The 22,424-nt window shown below is 39.4% G+C and overlaps 3 protein-coding genes across 3 annotated transcripts; 2 read left to right on the top strand and 1 right to left on the bottom strand.

Annotated features, from left to right (window-relative positions):
* Window positions 1-311: 311 nt before the first annotated feature.
* On the bottom strand, window positions 312-3,325 carry LOC125210462 (probable plastid-lipid-associated protein 12, chloroplastic). The gene is made up of 11 exons (XM_048110017.1): window positions 3,017-3,325; window positions 2,881-2,934; window positions 2,738-2,812; window positions 2,371-2,490; window positions 2,040-2,231; window positions 1,850-1,933; window positions 1,695-1,787; window positions 1,203-1,256; window positions 1,028-1,107; window positions 830-937; window positions 312-689 (listed from the first exon to the last, which is right to left on the bottom strand). The coding sequence occupies exons 1-11, from the start codon at window positions 3,242-3,244 to the stop codon at window positions 614-616; spliced, it is 1,164 nt and encodes a 387-aa protein (XP_047965974.1). The 5' UTR covers window positions 3,245-3,325; the 3' UTR covers window positions 312-613.
* A 1,849-nt stretch (window positions 3,326-5,174) lies between these two features.
* LOC125197026 (glutamate receptor 2.8-like) lies at window positions 5,175-5,636 on the top strand. The gene has a single exon (XM_048095721.1). It carries the CDS (start codon window positions 5,175-5,177, stop codon window positions 5,634-5,636), a length of 462 nt encoding a protein of 153 aa, XP_047951678.1.
* Window positions 5,637-13,555: 7,919 nt separating this feature from the next.
* On the top strand, window positions 13,556-16,221 carry LOC125197042 (putative late blight resistance protein homolog R1A-10). The gene is made up of 3 exons (XM_048095739.1): window positions 13,556-14,185; window positions 14,414-15,697; window positions 15,916-16,221. Exons 1-3 carry the CDS (start codon window positions 13,556-13,558, stop codon window positions 16,219-16,221), a joined length of 2,220 nt encoding a protein of 739 aa, XP_047951696.1.
* Window positions 16,222-22,424: the final 6,203 nt, after the last annotated feature.

Raw genomic sequence — 22,424 nt, forward strand, 5'->3', positions numbered from 1 at the left:
TGTACGATGTAAATTATGCGTGATATTTATGGTTTGATTTCACTCTCTGATTCTTTTTTACAATGCGTTTATGCTTGAATGGTAGTATGTGTACATATTATGATTAATCTTCTCCATTTGCAAATGTCACTTTATAACTTAGTTTATGGGTGAAAACGTGGAGAAGATGTTTAAGAATTCTTTGGGGTTTAACATAGAACTCTTAGACGGGTCGATGTATGTTTGATTTTAGAAGTCAGATTAGAACTTACCATTTTGTCTATAGGATAGTAATCAGATGACAACGAATTTAACCTTAGTGTTGAACAAGATTAAATTCAACTTTCTCTAATCATATTCATCCGTTGACATCAAATCTTGAAATCTAGTGATCCATATTTTAGTTTGTACATTAGATGTAGTTCTCAATTGATTACATCCCAGGGAACATAAGGCCTAAATTGTTTGTGATGGTTCAGTTTTTCCAGAAATGAATATACAAGCACTTGGTGATAACGATGTATTATTTCATGTACACACCTAAAATATGTGCAGTAATCAGGTGACTTGTAGCTAGCAGAATTCCGGTGCCTTGAAGGAAGACCGAGCGCACGACACTTTTTTTTTGCACAACTCAGTTTTGAACGCGAATGTGCACAAAAACTATGTCTCCGTAGCCGCGACTAATTCTCATCTTTTCATCACCATATCTGCAAGGCTCAACATAACATCAATTTTACCAACACAAATTCAATAGCCAAGAGTTACAGATTCGAGTCCACCCATCTTTAAAATTATTTGTTCATTAAATACAAAGAAATAAATAAATAACTAGAGTGAGGTTTCTTACAGAAGTTGAAGCGTGTACTTGGTTTCCAGTTCTGCCGGTATCCCATACGGACCAGCCACTATTGCTGCATCATCCATCACAACATCATACGTGTTGGAGCCCGATTTCCTTTGACCAGCCACAAAGTTAAGCATCAATTGAAGTCAGCTTCGGATTTATACTAAGCTAAACGATAAGAGAGTCCACAAAGAAGCTTACACATATTTTCCTGTCATTGAAAATCTGAGCCCAAACACAATATCAACCAGAAATTTCATCTGACCATTTGGCTTGACGATCTACATATGCATCGTATCACTCAGGAAGTAGTTCAAACGGCACACAATTCCCGTGAAGAATGAAAGCATGAACATTTTGAGATCATAGAAGGCACCTGCTTGCCCATCAAACCTTTTGAAGCATTCTCTATCCAACTCTCCGTTACTTCCTGCAATAAACATTGGTGAAAATTTGTTAGCTAAAATAAAACGGGTGAAAACTAATGAACAGACGACGAAAGCTAAGTTGTGGATAATATTTTGCGCTTAAACGCGCGAACTTTCTACTTTTGCACATGAGTTAATAATTTTTCCTCCAAATACACGAACTATCAAGTGTTAAAATTTTTTACACGGTTGTCAATTTTCAGCGAGTTAATGCCACCGTGACTGGCTAAAATGACAAATTAATATCATCATTTAGTACATGGTTGTTTAACCACCCCAACATTAATTTGGGAGGCAATTAACAACCATGTGAAAAATAAGAAGAATTGAAAATTTGTGTTTTTAGGTGCAAGTTAGCCTACATGTTACATGAGTATCTTCAAGGATAAGCATATTTATTTCAAAGTTACTAAAATGAAAACATGTTATATGCAAACTACCTGTGAACTCCATATCATTAGCCACTCGCCTTCAAGAAGTTCAAATTCACCTTTAGTTGTAGTTTGATTTGCAGCGACAAACTGATCAATAGCCTGCATTTGGAAAGTTTGGCGTAAGTCATTATAGATTGAATGTGAAAAAGGAGTAACCATACCTCTCTGACTTGTCGTCCCTTTGAAATGGCTAATAGCAATTTCTGTCTATGTTCGGTTTCTTTCTGCAGCACGAATGTTGTTCCCTGCACTACAGCATTGGAACTGATAGTCCTTAATCCCGAGCAGAGGACAGGTTCTGAAAAAACTATAGATGACAGATAAATATGGAGAATTCATGGCTAGTTTTACCTTATTCCCGCGGGATATACGAATATTTCCTGATTGGGACAAATAAGTGGTATCCAACCAGCCCTTAGCTTCGTCTCCAAGAAGTCTAAAAGGTACGGGATAAGGGACTTTGAAGGGAAGAAATTTCAAGGAAAAGGCAGCTCTGTCAAACTGAAAGAGCACCCGTTTCCCATCTTTGGCCGAGGCTACTGCCTAACGATAAGAGTCGTCATTGTCAAGTAACTATGTAATGTACTAACAATGTATACTAAATGATGTAGTTGGATTAGCTAGCCAAATTGTATCAGTAAAATTCAAGCCGGGATTAAACATATGATTGAATTAGATATACCTCTACTTTCAACTCTCCAACAGAATCAGAAAAATTTACAATATTGGAGACACGTGGATCATCAGTTCGAAGATATATCTCCTGAAACACAGTGAAGGAATCAACCCCCACAAATGTTCTCTGCAAATCACGAATGGTAGCATTTAGTTGAAAGAAAAAGAAAAAAGACAAATTTGTATCAAGGGTAGTGATAAAATACAAATTCTACATATTATACTAACTCCAAACTTCTCAACACATTGTTAAATTTAAAGATTTTGATGTTGACATTTTTTGTTGGGGTTGTTTTGTATCTGTTGACATTTTCTAACGATTCAGATCATAGTATAGTTTGAATTTGATTACAGTATCAAAAACTAAATGTGACCTGAATGGGAGAAGCTGTTGATGGTCTTGTTGTGAACATTAATTGCCAACGCCCTTCAATTAAGCTCGAGCCTGTCTGTTAAATTCACTAATTACACGAAATCAAAGTAATAAAGGAACAAAGTGTTGTGAAATGCGACTCACTGGATCAGGAATGCCCTTTTGATCTTCCAATTTCTGCACTGCCGTTTCAACTTCCTGCATCATTTATATGTTTAAGATGAAATTAACGACAGTTGAATTTCGATAGGATGTTTGAAGGAGATTATAGTAGTACTACTTTAAGTTGGGAGGAGGAGAGGGAGCGGCCGCGGCCTTGGATGCCGATCAAGGCATTAATAAGTTCATTTTCTTCATCTGTAAATGCTTTAGATTCCACTTGTTGCTGGGAACGAACAACAAGCCCACTTTTCCGGCAGAAGGGAAGCCGCGCCGCCGTGGGTCGCCTGAAGTAGGGGTGTCGCTGCTGGAATCGGAGGCATGGAATTGCAGCTTCCACACTTGCCATATGACCTGTTACGATTTCTCAAATGAGTGGCACACAATTTTGTTTGATGATGGATGGGGATTGGAACATGTGGTGTTGAGCTTTGTGGCCTCAAAGTGAAACGAACTGTGTAGTCGCGTTTATTGAGCGCGTTTTAGCTCCAACGGATACTAGAAATTGGTTGAGCTGGCTGACTCAATTGACGGCTGGGATTTATGGAATAATAAAGATGCATCTGGATCATAGATTTTGAGGCTCCAGCTGATTTTCTGTTATTCAAAATAAGGGCTGAAGAAAGGGGAAAGAGATAGAGAGTTCACGCGAATTTGATTAAGCTAAAACTGTTTTCAATTGCTGCGAAGAATAAGCTCGAGTTTGCTGATTTCATGCTCTAATTCCTCGTGTATTCCTTTTTGGTTTTCTTTTGTGTAATCTGTATATTCACTGAATCGGAAATAAGATTGTATGCTCGTTCTTCCGTGGATGTAGACTTACGTCGAACCACGAAAATCGTTTGTTTTCGTTTTCGTTGTGTTCTTGATCGTCAATCCAAAACTTATAATTGGCGCCGTCTATGGGAATCGAAGGATGGCGATGGAGGCCGAGAAGTTCAATGGAAGAAATGATCTTGGATTATGGAAAGTCAAAGATGTAGACTCTCCTCAAGAATCAAGGATTGGACGACGCTCTCTAGTTCGACGAGAAACCAAGCGCAAAGCAACTGGAAATCTTGAAGAAGGCACAGAGTATGATCTTTCTGAATCTCGACGATAAGGTGTTATTCTTGAGTAATCCTTCTTAGTCTTTATTGACTCGAAGCTCTTGAGTTTTTCTTTTCTTCTAGAATAAATTAATTGAATATTTCATTATGTATGAATCAATCTGTATTGATGCTTTATTACAATGTTTTTTATGAGATTACTCATAGGAGCCTCATAGTTTAGGTAGAGGCCAACTACTTCATGTCTGTGATTGATCATTTCTAGAGAAAGTTGTGGGCGTATGTTTTAAGAAATGACATGTAGAAGTTGAGAAGCACAAAGGTTCCACTCTAAAGTGTCTTAGAGAACAGACAACGGTCTTGAGTATTTGTCTGCTGAATTTGATCAGTTTTGCAAGGATAAAAGGATCAAACAGCACAAGACTCCCTAGGAATCCACAACAGAATGGAGTGATAGAAAGGATGAACTGAACAATCTTAGAACGGGTCAGGTGTATGCCGCTATCATCTGCTGTGCCTAAGAGGTTTTGGGGAGAGCAGTGTTGACTGCCTGAAAAAATGATCAACAAATGCCCATCACCTGCAATAGTTTTGCTATGCCTGATCAGAAATGGTATAGTTAGAAGCCAGATTCCAATAAGCTTAAGCCTTTTCGATGCAGAGCCTATGCACATGTAAGAAGAGGGAAGCGGGATATAAGAACTTTAAATGCATCTTTTTGGGATATCAAGATGGTGCTAAGGGTTATGGATTGTGGTTTCAGGAATCTCAGAAAATCATTGTTGGAAGAGATGTAGTTTTTGATGAATCTAAGATGCCTTATATTGAGACTATAAAAAGGCAGCACTAGAGGGGTCTCTCAACTGGAGGTGGAGGTGGAGCTGCCAGATAAAGATGGAAATGATCTCAGTCAAGACTCTTTAATGGATCAAACATTGGAGGTCAGCAAATGCCATCAGATGATTAGGAGAGTTAAGGTTCATATAAATTGGCCAGAGATAGGCCAAGAAGAGAAATTAAGCTGTAAAAAAATATTTAGATTATAAGATGATGTTTTATGCTTTGTGCGCAGTAGAGAATATTCTTGTTTGATGAACCAGTGACCTTCCAAGAGGTAATGGAAAGTGCTGAGAGGGTTGGATCAAAGCCATGAAAGATTGACTCTTTGCTCAAAAATGGCACTTGGGTCTTGGTTGACAAGATCAAGCCATCAAAAAGTAGTGGGGTGTAATGTTTTCAAGAAGAAAATTGAGGAGGCTGCTTAGATCAGATTCTCATTCTCAACGGTTTTTGCACAATGTAAGCCAAGAATTCTTGATACACATAGTCCTTAAAAGACCTGATTTTCTTCTTTATGAAGCTCAACTAGCTCATCTTATTACGATAGGGGAGAAAGTGAGGAGAAACTTGACGAGATTTGTGGTGATCACATGGGTGTTCGAGGTGCCGGTTTTGACGACAAGTTACACTGCAAACTTGGCATCCATGCTAACAGTAGAGCAACTGCAGTGTAATATTAACTACAATGATGACTTGATAAAGAATGGAGAGTTTGTTGGCTATCAAACGGGCTCCTTTGTTGGCGAATTCATGAAAAACAATGGCATTCTTGAATCCTCACACCTAAAAGACCATAGCACTCGGGATCAATTCCATGAAGCTCTCTCCAAAGGCAGCAAAAGGGAGGAATAGGTGCAATTGTTGATGAACTCCCATACATTAGGCTTCTTCTTTCCGAGCACTGCATCGAATACATCGTTCATTATTGGTCCATCATATCCAATTTCTGCCTTTGCTTTCGCATTATACATGCATTTCCAAAGGGATCGCCACTAGTTTATGATGTTTCACACGAGATCTTGAGGCTGAAAGAGGATAGTGATTTGATGGTGAGGCTTACAAAGAAATGGCTCAGAGATGAAGAAATTGCCCCAGTGCAATGCATCTCTGAGCACCTCTCAGAGCCTCAATATAGACAGTTTTAAGGGGCTCTTCGTCATTGTTGGGGTGTCATCAACGCTAGCTCAGGCTATATTCTTGTCCCAATTTTTGTTTGAGAATTGGTACTATGTTTTAGCATATACTGCTTCATAGAAGGAAAAGCTTCTCGGGCTAGAATTTTTACGAGGGAGAAAGATGAGTGTTGTCATAAAAGGAATCACAAAGTCTTGATTTGGAGAATGACAAGCATTGCTTGAAAATATTGAAGTTGAGCTACAATCATTTGCCAGTATATCTTAAACTGTGTTTTTTATATTGGAACGTGTGAGGAGGATAGCTTAATTCGAGTCTCGGCAGTAATCAAGCTATGGGTTTCGGAAGGATTTCTAAAGTCAATAAGGGGCAAGAGTTTGGAAACAGTTGGAAAAGAGTACTTGGATGAACTAGTTGATAGAAATCTAATTCTAGTTCACACTTTGGGATATATTGGAAACATGAAATACTTGAAAATGCATGATTTGTTGAGAGACCTTTTGCTTGAGAGAAGCTATAAAGGAGAGGTTTTATTATGTGGTGGGGGAACATAGTCTTCAAGGCATGTGTAGGTGTTGCCAACACCGTGCAGTTGTTCCCAGAAGCAGTTCAATGGAAAAAGTCCTTGATGGGATGAGATCTACACCGCATGCCCGTTCCTATGTAACTCATGATCATAAGAAAGTTCGAGGGTTGCCTGATTCGAAAGTGTTGAAGATATGGGAAGTAGTATCTCACTCTACTAAATCTTATGAGTATTGCCCAGGACAAAATGTTAAATTTGCGGCTTCTTAATGTTCGTTCTACCCAAGTTCCTCCAACTAAACCCATTTGGAGTCTACAAACATTAATTGCTAGTTTTTATAGGGGAACTGCTAAAATTTGGTCCATGCCTCAACTTAGGCATGTTGATGTCTTAGGAATTGCATCTCCAAGATTATCCAAGTGACAACATTGTGATCATAGAAAATCTACAAACCCTCAAATGTGCTGAGATGATGGTTCGTAGAATCCTTAATATCAAGAAATTAGGTCTGAATTATAGCCAAAAAGGTGACTATTGTCTCCACAACATTGAGCATCTGCCAAAGCTGGAATCTATTAGTTGTCGCATTTGGAGGGGAGGGGGTGATGCTTTGCGAAAACTTACCTCTCCGGACTCTCTTAAGAGTCTAACTCTTGAATTGTCTATAAATGGAAGAATGGAAGTGATAGGGACTCCGTGACACACGACGATCCCGACATCCGACAAGGCACGGTTGGGCAGGAGGAAAGCTCAGCGACCGGAAGAAGAGGGCGATCACGCAGCAGGCAATCTTTTGTCAGGCGAAAACAACCAAAACGATCAGCGAGAAGACCAACGCGCTTCACATACGAGTGACATGGAATTAAGCTTTTATTTATTTTTGTTGTTTTATTTATTTCCTTGTAACTTTTGTTTAAACAATTAATTATGTGGATATCTTGACCTCCAAGCAAGATATCGTCCGCTATCATTTTATTTTTATACTCGAGTTTTCTTGTCGGTTCTTTCCCGGGTTAGGATTAGGTCGAACCGTCTAGGGTTGAGGATTCTATAAATAATAGAATCCCATTAGAATATTGGTGTCGAGAAATAAAGAGCATTCTTGTTTCTCATCCTCTGTTCTCCATCCTAGCACCTCAACTAGGATTTGATTTCAATTCTTCACAGCAAACTCACACAAATATCACCTCAATTTACGTCAAATCCCTGCCATTCACCAGAATTCCTCCGCCACCCCTAATAGGCCGAACCAAGGCCTATCATCTGGTGCTTTCTTGACGACTCTTCCTATTGCTCATCATGCCTAACACCGTCGACAGCGAATCGGGGGAGCAGCCCCATGAATACACCACGCAAGAAATCGGCGAGATGTTATTCGAGATGCAACTTCGCCAAGGCAAGTATGAAAAGAAGATGATGACTCTCCGCTATGATCACGAGGACTTCACCTACAAACAAGCAATCATCAACAAAAACTTGGACGAAGATGATGACTCACCGCTATGATCACGAGGACTTCACCTACAAACAAGCAATCATCAACAAAAACTTGGACGAAACCCTAGCCAAAATCTCTGCCAAACTTGACGACCAGGGCAAGCGACCGACCGACCCGCAGGCAGGCATCTCTGCTTCGCGCGGTTGGGACTTTCCCCCCTCTCTTGTCACAAAGCCGATCGGCTTCGACCCGGAGACCCATCCTAAATTATCAACAGGTCCACCTCGCTTCAACGGAGAAGACGCTACCCGATGGATTCGAAGGATTCAGAAATACTATAACCACAGCTTCACACCCCTGAGGGACCGCCTATACCTCACGTCCTTCTTGATGGACGATGCCGCGGAGGAATGGTTCTCTTATTGGGAGGACAACACTGAGAATAAGACATGGGACTCTTTCTTATTGGCAGCGAAGAAATGCTTTGATCCAGACCTTTATGAGGACTATGTTGGCCGCCTCGCATCACTTCGCCAGACGACAACAGTGGAAGCCTACCAAACTCTGTTCGAATCGATGCTTCAGAAAGCTGCTCATGTGGGCGACTCCACGCTGACATCTCTCTTTATCGCGGGCTTGATACCCTCCATCAAGCAAGAACTCTTGACGAGACGTCCAGCCACTCTGCAGGACGCATTTGCTTTGGCACAACAGCTCGCGGCTTGCCAATCCACTGCTGGGAATATGCAGACATCTTTGACGAAATCTCCCTGGCAGCCCCGGCCCTACACCGCGTCGCCTACCCCGAATCGCGACCCGCAACCCAGCAAGTCCAAGCCCGGACAGCCACCTACCGACTATCCTGTTGTTTCGAATCTCTGCAGCTGAACGCGCTGAGCGCGCGAAACTGGGTCTCTGTTATTGGTGCCCTGAGAAATACTCTAGAGCGCACGTTTGTACCAAAAAGTTCTATGCTCTAATGGGCGACGATGACGATCACCTGGGGGACGAGAACCCTCCTGTGTTCGATGACGATGTGGACGCCTCGAATATGGTCATCACTGGTGCAGTCTCTTCGGTGCACGTTCTATGCCCAAAGATTAAACCGCGATCACTTAGTATGAAAGGCCGCATCAACTCTTCTCCGGTGTCCATCCTAATCGACGGAGGAAGCACCCATAATTTTATCAAGCCATCAGTAGCAGAACAGCTAAGTCTTCCCCTTAATTCTATTACCCTTTTTCGTGTGATTGTTGGTAATGGGGCAACACTTCAGTGTTCTTATGCATGTTTGGGTACCCCGATTAATATGCAGGGATACTACTTCGAGATCGACTTGTTTCTACTTCAGGTGGAAGGACCAGATGTGATCCTAGGGGTTCAATGGCTGCAGGAATTGGGTGACGTCACCAAGAATTACAGGAATCTCACCATGCGGTTTGATTGGAATAATGAGCCAGTATCCCTTCGTGGAGAAGGAGCGCCACCCAAGTGCGCCCCTATTTCCTCTATCTTCCAATCAAAAAAGATTTGACTCTGATCTTGTGGAGAAGAAGAAGAATCCTAGCAAGTAAACTACAAGGAATGCCAACCAACCCCAATTCCACCCAACAACGCATGTCATAATTATCAATAATGTCTCCAATCTAAAGCCGCAAGCAATGTACTACACAAAGGAGCTTGAAATAAAGCGCGGATATCAACATCAGGCGACAAGGCAATGGTGTAATACCATGACACCCATTTGAGCCATGCCTTCATCCAATTATGGACTAAGGTATAGGGGAACACCATTTCTTTCTCAAACGCTCAAAATGCGCATTCGGCGTTTCAACGATCGATTACTTGGGTCACATCATTACAGCAGGGCAATTACATGCGGATCCTTCCAAAATATCAGCAATGACAGCTTGGCCTACCCCTACATCAGTCAAGCAGTTGAGAGGCTTTCTGGGCCTCACCGGGTACTACCGAAGGTTTGTCAAACACTATTCCATCATTGCAGCGCCACTCACCGAACTGTTAAAAAAGGACGCATTCCTTTGGACTGACGTGGCAGAGCAGAGTTTCACCGATCTCAAGGCAGCAATGTGTGCAGCTCCAGTTCTCCGTCTTCCCGATTTTGAGGTACCTTTTGTTGTGGAAACCGATGCATCTGATCTGGGTATTGGGGCTGTCTTATTACAGGAAGGGCATCCGATTGCGTATTTCAGCAAGAAGTTAGGCCCGCGCCGCCGGTTGGCATCCACCTATCATAAGGAACTCTACGCCATTGTCGAAGCCGTTCAGAAGTGGCGACAATATCTTTTGGGTCGCGAATTTATCATTCGCAGTGATCAGCGCAGTTTGAAGGATTTACTATCTCAAGTAGTGCAGACACCAGACCAACAATTCTATCTACGGAAGCTGATGGGTTTCAAGTTTGTGATTGAGTATAAATCTGGCGCTTCCAATCGGGTCGCAGATGCTCTTTCCCGCATGCCGGAGGAGGTTCAGGACGACACACCTGCGGTTCTAGCTTTATTTGCAAGACCCGCAGCGGTTATTATGGACTTGATCCGCGAGGAAAACACACGATTACCCGATTTGGTGGCGCTGCACCAGGCTGTCGCTACCGGCTCCGGGCCAGCACATGTCGCGGTTCGTGACGGGCTGCTTTACTTCAAGCGACGCCTCTTCATCAGTCGGGATTCTGCAGCAATTCCAGGAATCTTGAGTGAGTGCCACACGTCCCCGATGGCCGGTCATCCGGGCGAGAAGCGGACATTTACAAGGGTGGCAAGTTCCTTCTATTGGCTGGGTATGCGCACCGACATCCGACGTTTTGTCGCCGGTTGTGTTTCCTGCCAGGCAACGAAGTATGTTCGAGACAAGACAAATGGTTTAATCCAACCGCTCCCAATCCCGAATTGTGTTTGGGAAGCAGCTTCAATGGATTTCATCGTCGGCCTTCCCCAATCACAAGGATATACTGCTATTATGGTCGTGGTTGATCGTTTGTCTAAGTATGCTCATTTTGGAGCTTTAAGGGCGGGATTCGATGCACCGCGTGTGGCGCGATTGTTCGTGGATACTGTGGTCAAACTTCATGGCTTTCCTAAGAAGTTATTGGCTGATCGTGATGCAATTTTTATGAGCGATGTTTGGAAGGAATTGACGACTCTTAGTGGCACTAAGTTGCAGTTTACGACGGCATATCATCCCCAAACGGATGGCCAGTCTGAAGTTACAACCCGGGCACTGGAGCAGTATTTGCGAGCATATACTTTTGAGTGCCCGCATCGTTGGTCGCAGATGTTGCCATGGGCGGAACTCGCCCTAAATTGTTCAACAAATGTCAGTATAGGGATGTCGCCATACCAGGCCCTTTACGGCCGTGAGCCGCCTAATTTATTCGACACATATGCCCGCCCCTCGCATAATGTGTCGGTCATGGAACTGCTAAAGGAGCGTGAGGACTTGCTTCGGCTGTTACGAGCTCGTATTGGGCAGGCCCAACTGGCAATGGCAAATCAAGCAAATCGCCATAGGAAGAATGTGGAATTCGAAGTGGGAGACCGAGTCTGGCTTCGCCTGCAGCCATATCGACATATTTCTGTCGGGAAACCATTGTCCGCCAAACTAGGGAGACGGTTCTATGGCCCTTACAAGATTATTGAGCGGATTGGCAAGGTGGCGTACCGTCTTCAGCTCCCGACGGATAGTCGAATTCATGATGTGTTTCACGTCTCGTTGTTAAAGCCTTCTGTGGAACAATCGTCGTTGGTCGTTTCTCCGTCGACACTTGTAAGTTCTCCGCAGGGTCGCCCACTTGACACACCACTCCACGCGTCGGATCAGCGCACGGTTTTGGTTAAGGGTGTACCGCAGGAGCAATGGCTTGTTCATTGAGCATCAGGCGTTTCTGCTTCACCCTCTTGGGAGTCCGTTGAGTTGTTGCTATAGAATTTTCCAAACCTGCGCCTTGGGGACAAGGCAATTTCCGTCAGGGAGGGAGTTGATAGGGACTCCGTGACACACGACGATCCCGACATCCGACAAGGCACGGTTGGGCAGGAGGAAAGCTCAGCGACCGGAAGAAGAGGGCGATCACGCAGCAAGCAATCTTTTGTCAGGCGAAAACAACCAAAACGATCAGCGAGAAGACCAGCGCGCTTCACAGACGAGTGACATGGAATTAAGCTTTTATTTATTTTTGCTGTTTTATTTATTTCCTTGTAACTTTTGTTTAAACAATTAATTATGTCGATATCTTGACCTCCAAGCAAGATATCGTCCGCTATCTTTTTATTTTTATACTCGGGTTTTCTTGTCGGTTCTTTCCCGGGTTAGGATTAGGTCGAACCGTCTAGGGTTGAGGATTCTATAAATAATAGAATCCCATTAGAATATTGGCGTCGAGAAATAAAGAGCATTCTTGTTTCTCATCCTCGGTTCTCCATCCTAGCACCTCAACTAGGATTTGATTTCAATTCTTCACTGCAAACTCACACAAATATCACCTCAATTTACGTCAAATCCTTGCCATTCACCAGAATTCCTCCGCCACCCCCAATAGGCCGAACCAAGGCCTATCAGGAAGACATAATGGAAAAGGTAAGCAGAGAGACGGTTGAACAGTTCCCTAGTCTCAAATTTTTGTCACTAACCCAAAATAAATTGAAATGTTGGACGATGGAAAGCTCCTCCCACTTCTAATGTCTCGAGTACCTTCATCTTAATTATTTGGGGCATTTGAAGGAGATCTCTGCAGAACTTGGTGAAATTTCGACACTGAAATATGTGCTGTTGGATTACTGCAGTGAATTAGCAGTGAAGAGTGCGAAGAGAATGGAACAAGAGAAATTACAATGTGTAGTAATACTATCCTTTAAAGTGGGAAATTTGGCTCAGAAAGGAGAATGAAGAACTGCAGAGCTTGGCAAATCCCAACTTTCAAGTTACTTTTAGATTCTTTCGTCAACTTGATGAATTTGATGCGTTCCTTTCGAGCGGCTATAATTGCTTGCTTTGATCACTTATCCAGAATAACTGTCACATGTAAAGATTTTAAGTTTCGTGTAAAGAAACTGCAGTGACAAACATCACTCCTTGAGTCTCTGAAATTGGCTTGGTCATGGTGTTGTAATCGCAGTTGGAGGTGAAATATTCGATTCCCATAGAACATACAAGAACTATTTTTTTTGCTAAAACAAGTGTTATAACCTAGATAACAACCTAAAACTAAATACTTGTATTTCTATAGAATGTGAACGTACATATAGTCATGAATTAGTCTCCTGTGGAGTTTGGAGTTTGGAGTTTGGATATCAGGACTCTGTGTGTCCGTTGATGACAACGACTCAACTTTCTCCTTTGAAAAAAATCTTAGCAAGCCAGAGAAGCTTTTCCTTCCTTGAAGCAGTAGGTTCTAATGAACACCAGCAATGAGGAAGATCCCCTTAAAACTGTCAAGATCGAAAACTGGACGGCAAGCCAACTTTGCTTTTTTCTGTTTAATGGATTTTAACTATTTAAAACACAAGTGGATGCTACTTTTTATACATCTCTTAAGGCAGTGGGTCAGTTATTAATGTTGGGCTAGCTAGCCAATGTTGACTCAGTCTCTCTAGCCATATTCCCTCTGTAACTGTAAAACATTTCCTGACGAAAGAAACAGAAGCAAAAATATCAATGGCGGCTTATGCAGCTCTGGTCTCTCTTATGCAGATTTTCCATCAGATCAAGCATCATCCTTCCCCTCCAATTTCAATGGACAAAACACAAGTTGAGTCTATCACTGAAATTGTTGTGTTCTTGCAGGAATTTCTTGAAGGCTATAAGTCTCCTTTTGCTGACAGCGATGAAGCTGATTCGTTGGAGATGCGCATCACTGATGCTGTTTATGCGGCTGAAGATGCCATCGAATCTAACATCATCGATCAAATTCTTCTTGCTGCCTCTGCAGTTAAAAGAGATCGTTTCTTCCTAGCCTCTCGTGCAATTGGGCACGAAATTGATGGTCTAAAAATCAGACCAGCAGACTTGTACGAGAGTCTGATGAAGGTGATAGAAGATTTGGGTTTGATCAAGAAAAAAGTGATGGAGATGGTTGCAGTTAAAGATCAGCTGCAGAGACAAGTCTCATCTTCTGCTAGTTCCTCAAACAATTCTTCGTCATCTTCTCTCTTTAGGTTGAACAGCACAACCATGGTGGGCTGTGATGATCTGATGCTACAACTCATGGATAAGCTTACTGATGGACAACGCGGTCGCCAAGTCATCACAATCGTAGGCATGGGAGGAATTGGTAAGACTACTCTTGTCAGAAATGTTTATGAGAAACCATTTATTTCTCATCATTTTGATATTTGTGTTTGGATTACAATTTCTCAACAATATAACACAAAAGAACTTCTTTGTGAAATTCTATCTCAAGTTGATAAAGTAGTGAATGAAAGGTCGAGTAAAATGAGAGAAGATGAAGTAGGAGTAGCACTCCACAAATGTTTATCATATAGAAGGTTTTTGATTGTGTTGGATGATATGTAGAGTATTGAGGCATGGGAGAAGCTACAATGCTATTTTCCTGACAATAATAATGGTAGTCGGATAATGGTGACAACTAGGCTATCAAATTTGGGATCTCAATTGGATAACTATGATGGCCTTAAAATGAAATTTCTGGATGAGGGAAGTAGTTGGAATTTGTTTTGTAAAATCGAGGGGAAAAGTTGTCCTTCTGGATTAGAGAAAATTGGAAAAAATATTGTGTACAGTTGCAGAGGACTTCCCTTATCAATTGTTGTGATGGGAGGTCTTTTGGGAAAGCAGGAACAAACAAAAAAATGTTGGGAATCTATTAAAGGAAATATAAATTCACTCGTGAATTTGGAGGATGATAACCGTTGCTTAAAAATATTGAAATTGAGCTGCAACCATTTGCCGGTTTATCTTAAGCTGTGTTTTCTGTATATGGGAGCGTATGAGGAGGATTATAGAATTCGAATATCAAGAATCATCAAGCTATGGGTTTCTGAGGGATTTCTAAAACCAACAAGGGGCAAAAGTTTGGAAACAATTGCAAAAGATTACTTAGATGAACTAGTTGAGAGAAATCTAATTCTTGTTCACGATTTGGGGAAAACTGGAAACATGAAGAGCTTGAAAATGCATGATTTATTGAGAGACCTTTGCTTGAGAGAAGCTGAAAAGGAGAGGTTTTATCATGTGGTAGGAAAACATAGACCTCAAGGCATCTGTAGCCAACGCCGTGTAATTATTTCGAGAAGCGCTTCAGAAGAGATAGTAGTTCATGCCATGAAATCTTCACCACATGCCCGTTCCTATATAAGTGATCATCAAAGAGTTCAACTGTTCCCTAATTTAAAATTATTGAGGATATTGAAAGCAGCTCCCATTATAGAACATAAGTATTCCCCAGCAAAGATGTTAAATTTGCGGCTTCTTGATGTTATTCATCTTCCTTCTTCTATCAATCTCATGTGGAGTCTACAGACATTAATTGTTCCTCATTCTAATGAAGTAGTTGATATTTGGAACATGCCTCAACTTAGGCATGTTTGTTTTTGGATACTTGGAGGGTTGCATCTCCCAGATCCTCCAAGTGACAACATTGTCATCATGGAGAATCTACAAACCCTCAAAGGAGTAATGAACTTCAAATGTGATGAGACAATGGTCAGTAGAATCCCCAATATCAAGAAATTGGGACTCATTTATGACAGAGTTCAGTCTTGTGCTCATGACTATTGTGTCCACAATATCGAACGTCTGCAAAAGCTGGAATCTCTTAGATGCAATGGTGTCCAAGTGGTGAATTTTTGCGAAAGCTTACCTTTCCACACTCTCTTAAGTGTCTGACTCTTAAAATAGTTGGTTGTAGAATGGAAGACATATTGGAAAGGGTAAGTACATTACCCGTTCTTCAAAAGTTCAAGTTGAATGGCGGAATTTTCACAACAGGCAAATGGGAAACAGTTGAAGGCTAGTTCCTCAGTCTCAAATATTTGTCACTTGAAAATTGTCATCAGTTGGAATGCTGGATGATCGAGAGCTCCTCCCACTTCCCATGCCTCGAGCACCTTCATCTTATGTACTTACAAGATTTGAAGGATATCCCTGCAGAACTTGGAGAAATTCCGACACTAAAATATGTGAATTTGGATGAGTGCAACGAGTCAGTGGTGAAGAGTGCGAAGAGAATGGTAGAGGAACAAGAGGAATTGCAAGGAGAAGAACAACTATCCTTTAAAGTTACAGTTAGGCTCTTGGAGGATAACAAAGAGCTGCAGAGCTTGGCAAATCCGAACTTTAAAGTTATTGCTCCTAAAAAGTAGGACTCCTCCAGTGATGATATCTATTTTGATAAATGTTTGTCAAGTTACTAGGGTGGCCGTGGTTTTTTTTTCTCGAAATGCAAGTATGCTTCAAATCTTGTGTTACACAGGTGTGGATCGGGACTCAAACGCCCGTTATCGCCATTGTTTATTAAGATGGATCCTCTATTGTATCTGTGCATTATTGTGATCCATAATAACTGTCACATGTATAGGAAATTCTTAATTGTAGTGTATGCATATGAAATCTAACTATTCTTGTGATATCTAAGTTTCATTCAAGCAACTCGTATACATATTTTGAAGTTGCATATTGCGTGAAATAGCGAAATGGTGTAAGTATCATTGTCACTTGTCAGGGATTTCAGATCGGATTTTGAATCCGAACCGGTTCCTAAATACGAATCTTGAGAAAATATATTTTTTGTAACATAGTAGTTTAGCACCAACTGCATTGAATCTAAACATAACCTTCCAAAAATCATTAATTCAATAATTGGTCAGAGCTGTCACGTATGCTTTTTTTCAATGCAGATTTCAGAATGCTATTTGCATATGTTGATGATCAATTGATCATGATCATTTGTGTTGATCTATCACACGGTTACATTGCAACTACAGCAAAAGGCCGATGTGGGAATCATTCTTGATCTTAACCAAACTGATGGAATAATTATGAAGGAAGACTTGCTTTTCTATGGCTACTTTTTTCTTTTTCTTGATTCTTGTTTTAAAGCCAATTCTTTATTATTACTAGATGTTTTGTTGCAGCCATTGATCTGTTGAAGAAGGCTCAAGTGATGGAGAGGACAGAACTAATTCTTAACGTAGAACTAAAAAATAGTTCATTATCTTATTTATTTTAAAATTATTTTAGTTCAATCTTTCCGCAATGAATCAAATAATGAAATTCTTATAAAATAAGGTATATTATTTGCTTAATTTATTTTACCCACCCACAATATTAGAAAAAATTCTAATAGATGACTGAGATTTGGTTTCTAGTTCGGTCTTTAAATTTAGTTCAACATTAAATACAATCTGGCTTGGTGACAGTGTAACACTTCTTTCTGCAGATAGTAAGTCCGAAATTGTACTCTCTTCATCCCGTCTAAGATGACACATTTCTTAATTAATATAATTAATTTGATACAGAAAAAGTAAGTGCAAGTATTAAATGAAGAGTGAAAGAGAGTAGAATATTTAATTGGATAGAATAAAAAGCGGTTGAGTGTATTAATTGGAGAGAAAAAGTTACCAAAAATAGAAATGTATCATCTGGGTTGGAACACTAGAAAGAAAAGTGTGTCATCGTAGTTGGGACGGAGTGAGTCGTTTAATTATGTAATACTTCCTCCGTCCCATAGAAATAGGCTATTTAGGTTGACGCGAGTTTTAATGTGTAATTGATAAAGTAAGAGAAAATAACAAAAAAAGTAGTTGAAATTATGTAGTGGATGGTGTGGCTCATAAATATTAAACTAAAAGAAATGAGAAAAAGATTATCATAAATAAATATGGACTATTTTATGAGACGGACGAAAAAAAAAATCCTACTTCTATGGGACAAAGGGAGTAATAAAGGCTTCGTAACATGTTTTGAGACTGGGTTATGTATATATTTATCTTTTTAGATTTACCGGCCCAATATGGTTTACTTTAAATGTTTTTAATTTTATCCAGGAATGCATCCGTTTGGTACACAGAATTGAAATCGAATTGAAATTCAAATTTTATGGAATTCAATTGGAAGTAATTGAATTCTAATTCAATTTCAAATCCTATGTTTGATAAAATGAGTAATTGATATAGAATTGAATTTGAAGAATTTGTACACATACACAAAATACACACTCACACACACTTTACACAAAATACACATACTATACACACAGGCAAACAAAATACTCACTTCTCACACTGCACACTCTACGCACATCATACTCAACATACACACACTACACACATAACAAACACCATACACAAAATACACACAATCCACGCAATACGCACTATACACAAACTATACATAAACACACTACACACATTATACACAAATTACACACACTACACACAATATACACACACTATACACAAAATACACCTTGTGCACGCATTATAAAAAAATACACTCCACACATTGCACACACTACACACGATATACCCAAAATAAACACTACGTACACTATATAAAAAGTACACATATTAGTACACACAAAATACACACACTAGACACAAAATACACACATTGCACACAAACTATTCACAAACTAAAATTTCAAATTTGGCTTAGTTTTACGATTTGGTTCGGCTTAAACTTTTTGAAAATTTAAAATTTTCGATGTGGTTCACTTTGGATTGAAAAAAAACTAAAAACTGAAAAATAAATCCAAAAATTGAAATGTGTGAAATGTGTAGTGTGTGAAGTGTGTGTAACGTGTAGTGTGTGAAGTGTGTGAAATTCATGTAGTGTGTGTAGTGTGTGAAATGTATGAAGTGTGTGAAGTGCGTGTAGTGTGTGAAACGTGTGAAATTTTTGTGGTATGTGAAATGTGTGAAATTTGTGTAGTGTGTGTAGTGTGCCAAATGTGTGTACTGTGAGTAATGCGTGTAGTGTGTGTAGTTTGTGAAATTTGTATAGTGTGCAAAATGTGTGTAGTGTGTGTGAAATCTGAGTAGTGTGTGAAGTAGTGAAAATATGTATTTATAACTATTTAGAATTCCAATTTTCTACCTTTGATATGCAATTCAAATTGTGGAATTGAAAGAATTCAATTCCAAATCCAAATATTTTTATGGTACCAAACATTGGATATGAAATTGAAGCATTCAATTCAATTCCAATTCCAATTCCAATTCCACACATCTAATTCCATGTTCCCAAACATATCCTTAGAAGTTTTCAAAAAATAAAATAAAATAAAATACAATGCATAACAAAATTCTCACGTACTTAGCAAATCAATTGCAATTTGCAAATGATTGTAGCGTAATGCATACAACACAGCGTCAAAAAAATTTACAATTTCACGAAAATTGTATGCTAAAAATTACCGTAAAGGCATGTGCAAATTATTTTTTCAGGCAGTGGGATTAAATTTCCTTGTACCCCACTTTCGTCTTCAATGGGTTCTGACTTCTGCATCTTCACTTCATATGCCCATCTCGAAAGAAAAAGAGATGCTTTCCTCCAATAGCTTCTACAGTTCCCTACCGAGACAAACTCGCAACGGATGTGCTTGGGACACCTCTTCCGTGCGTCTTCTTGTGTTGGGAATGCAACAATAGGGAAAGACTCGACCGACTCGCCCAGGGCTTGAGGGCGAGCTTTAGCGTAGGCAGTGGCGTATCTGGGATTTTCATAAGGGGGTGCGAAAAATAAAGATACGACAAATTTCAATTTTTGACAAATCCTTTTTGTTCTTTTTGTATGTTTTCTCAAATTTTCTATTTTATTTTTTCTTTGTTTTTTATTAAAAACTTCATTTTTAAATAGAAATAAATTTATATGATGGTGTCACGTAGACGGTAAACTATGCATTTGATGTACAAGTATCCATATATTGTTACTTAGAAATATAGTATAGATATGAATATAATGAGATTAATTTTATAAATATTACTAACTTATGATACTTATTTAGTACTAGTAATTAAACTTGAGTTTACCGTAAATTATTACTAAAATTTATACTCTATACTTATATAGTAATTAATTGAAATTTTAAATACTAAAGAATACAAAATTAAATTAAAAAAGATAAAGTAAAAACAAGAGTAGGAGATGAACCTAACGAGGCTCGAACACTGGTCTTTGCTGTAACAAGAAGAACTTCTACCACTAGGCCACCAACGGCTTTATTAAATTTTCACTACATGTATACGCTGCTGAGCGTAGGTTAATTTTGAGTCATGTCATATATCGGATATCATTGTAAAAGGGTAGTAGTCCCCAGTGGTTTTCTAGTCCAAGCGAATCTTTCCTCAAATTTTGATCAATAATGAAATTTAATTAAAATCTGGTACAGACTAGAGCGCCTGGGATCTGAACAGCCACCGAAGAAGGCACCGGAACTTGACCAGAGAACTCACCGGCAGTTATAGAGTATTGAGAGAGAGATATAAGAGAGAAAACGATAGTATTTCATTTTATTCATTGGTTCCCTATTGAAGAAGAGTACAATGCCATTTATAGAGGATTAGCTATTCTACTTGATAACCACCTAATTAACTAGCTACTCCTCTTAATGTGGCTTGCTGCTAACTAATCCCTTTAACTGCACTTAACCAAATCTAATTGCCTCAACAAACTATACTCATTTTCATGTATCAAATTCCCAACTAATTAAATTTATACTTTAATGTATGATCTCTTACTAGAATTGCCCTCTTTTGAGAACATCATTCTCTCTCGCACATTTGTACATCCAACCAATTTGAGATGTGTCAGCGAAAAAGAACAAAGAAGAGGAGGAAAAAAAAAACAAAAAATCCAATGTTCTGAGTCATAACCAAATTTGTAACATTGTGATTAGCTATACTCCCTCCGTCTGCGAATATGAGTCTCATTTCTATTTGTCACGGTTTTTAAAAAAAATTGGATGAAAGAAAGTTAGTAAAATATGGATCCCACTTGTATATATTAGTTTTAAATGATATGTGAGTGAAATTAGTTAGTGGAATGTGGGGCCTCTGGCAGCCCCTGGCGGGGTCCAAGGGGCAGAGCCCCTGGCTGGGGTCGAGCTTGGAAATTTTTTATTTCCAACGAAGTTGCTGTGTAAGAAATTCATCCGAAAATGTAATTTCTGAAAGTCAAATGACTAGTTTGCAATTTCGGAAACCTTTGAAAATCAGTGAATTTCAGTTATGAAATTAACAGACACGATGTTTCATCTTGATAAAACGCGCTGGTTCATCTTGTTAAATCTGATCGATTCTTGTTTGGTTCATTATGCTTTTTCTCAGATATCAACATAAGATAGTTCTATTTTTCTCTGAATTGTATTCGATCAAATATTTTGGTAGAACCGCCGAAATTGATTTGATCTGAAAGTGATTTCATCACGACTTTCAGATTATCCGTTCTGTTTCTGTTCAGTATATTGAATCTCCCTAACAATTTATAGTAATAATGAACCGGGACTCCTATTCGCGGACGGACCAAAATGGAAAAATGGGACTCTTGTTCGCGGACGGAGTGAGTATCTTCTATATATAACTAGGAGTTTAACACTACTATATTCACGTGGATATGCTATCTGTTGAAATTAAAAATAAAAATGTAATTAGTTGATATTGTTTTCCTTTATTAGTTAGTGTTTAGCATTTTATTTGTTTGTATTTGTGCCTATATATAAGGCCTTCTTTGTATTTTGCCATCAACACTTGGTCACAGTAGTCAATAATGAAACACGCTTTTCCTTCTTTCCTTAATCGGCTTTTTTTCTTCTTCAGTTCCATTCATCATTTTCCCTCTCTTTAACGGTTTCCATATTTTTCCCCAAATCTGCATATTTCAATTCTCCATTTTCAACACTATCCCCACAGCCTATAATCTCAGATCGAGTCCACTTTGATACCGTAAATGACCAGTAAATGAGTGTTCGGCTGAAAGAGGAATAACTGTGAGGCACACACATGAGAGAATATAAAAATCTAATTCTCTAAACCCTTAGAATTTTATATCTTTTTTAAATTTACCTTGCCAACCCAATTGGCCGACCCGTAACTCAACCTGGCCAAGTCGATCAACCAAAAAGCTAGAATAGCCCGATTTTATATTTGAGTTGTGATTTTACATCCCTAACCCACTAATTTTAACTGAGTATTCGACGAGCTTCGAATTGGATTGACATCTCTGGTTGAAACAAACCAAAAAAGAGAGTGGACAATCTTCATTGGGAACATTTTTGTAGTGGGCACGAGTTTTAAGAAATGTAAAGAAAAATGAATTAAAAAATTTAGCAAAATATACTCCCTCCGTCCATAAAAAATAGAGCAATTGGTGTATGACACGGGTTTTAATGTAGAATTGGTAAATTAAGAGAGAAAGAAAAAAGTAAGAGAAAAGGCGAAAAAGTAAGTGAGAAGTAGCGTTAGTGGAATGATTTGTACAGTTATTATTTGTTGAAAACTTTTGATAAATGAATGTGCTCTATTTTTTGTGAACGACCAAAAATGGTAAATGTGCTCTATTTTTTGTG

This window comes from Salvia hispanica, chromosome 1 (genome assembly GCF_023119035.1).
Source record: "Salvia hispanica cultivar TCC Black 2014 chromosome 1, UniMelb_Shisp_WGS_1.0, whole genome shotgun sequence".
Taxonomy (NCBI): Eukaryota; Viridiplantae; Streptophyta; class Magnoliopsida; order Lamiales; family Lamiaceae; genus Salvia; species Salvia hispanica.

Excerpts from the sequence above, each read along its gene's own strand:
- LOC125210462 (XM_048110017.1), bottom strand. The coding sequence starts at position 3,244 with ATGGCAAGTGTGGAAGCTGCAATTCCATGCCTCCGATTCCAGCAGCGA. Across the intron at positions 2,232-2,370 it reads TTGGAGAGTTGAAAGTAGAG|GCAGTAGCCTCGGCCAAAGA; the intron begins GTATATCTAATT and ends TCTTATCGTTAG. Across the intron at positions 1,934-2,039 it reads GTATATCCCGCGGGAATAAG|GGAACAACATTCGTGCTGCA; the intron begins GTAAAACTAGCC and ends GCTGTAGTGCAG.
- LOC125197026 (XM_048095721.1), top strand. The coding sequence starts at position 5,175 with ATGTTTTCAAGAAGAAAATTGAGGAGGCTGCTTAGATCAGATTCTCAT.
- LOC125197042 (XM_048095739.1), top strand. The coding sequence starts at position 13,556 with ATGGCGGCTTATGCAGCTCTGGTCTCTCTTATGCAGATTTTCCATCAG. Across the intron at positions 14,186-14,413 it reads GAATTGGTAAGACTACTCTT|AGTATTGAGGCATGGGAGAA; the intron begins GTCAGAAATGTT and ends GATGATATGTAG. Across the intron at positions 15,698-15,915 it reads GATGCAATGGTGTCCAAGTG|TTGGAATGCTGGATGATCGA; the intron begins GTGAATTTTTGC and ends AATTGTCATCAG.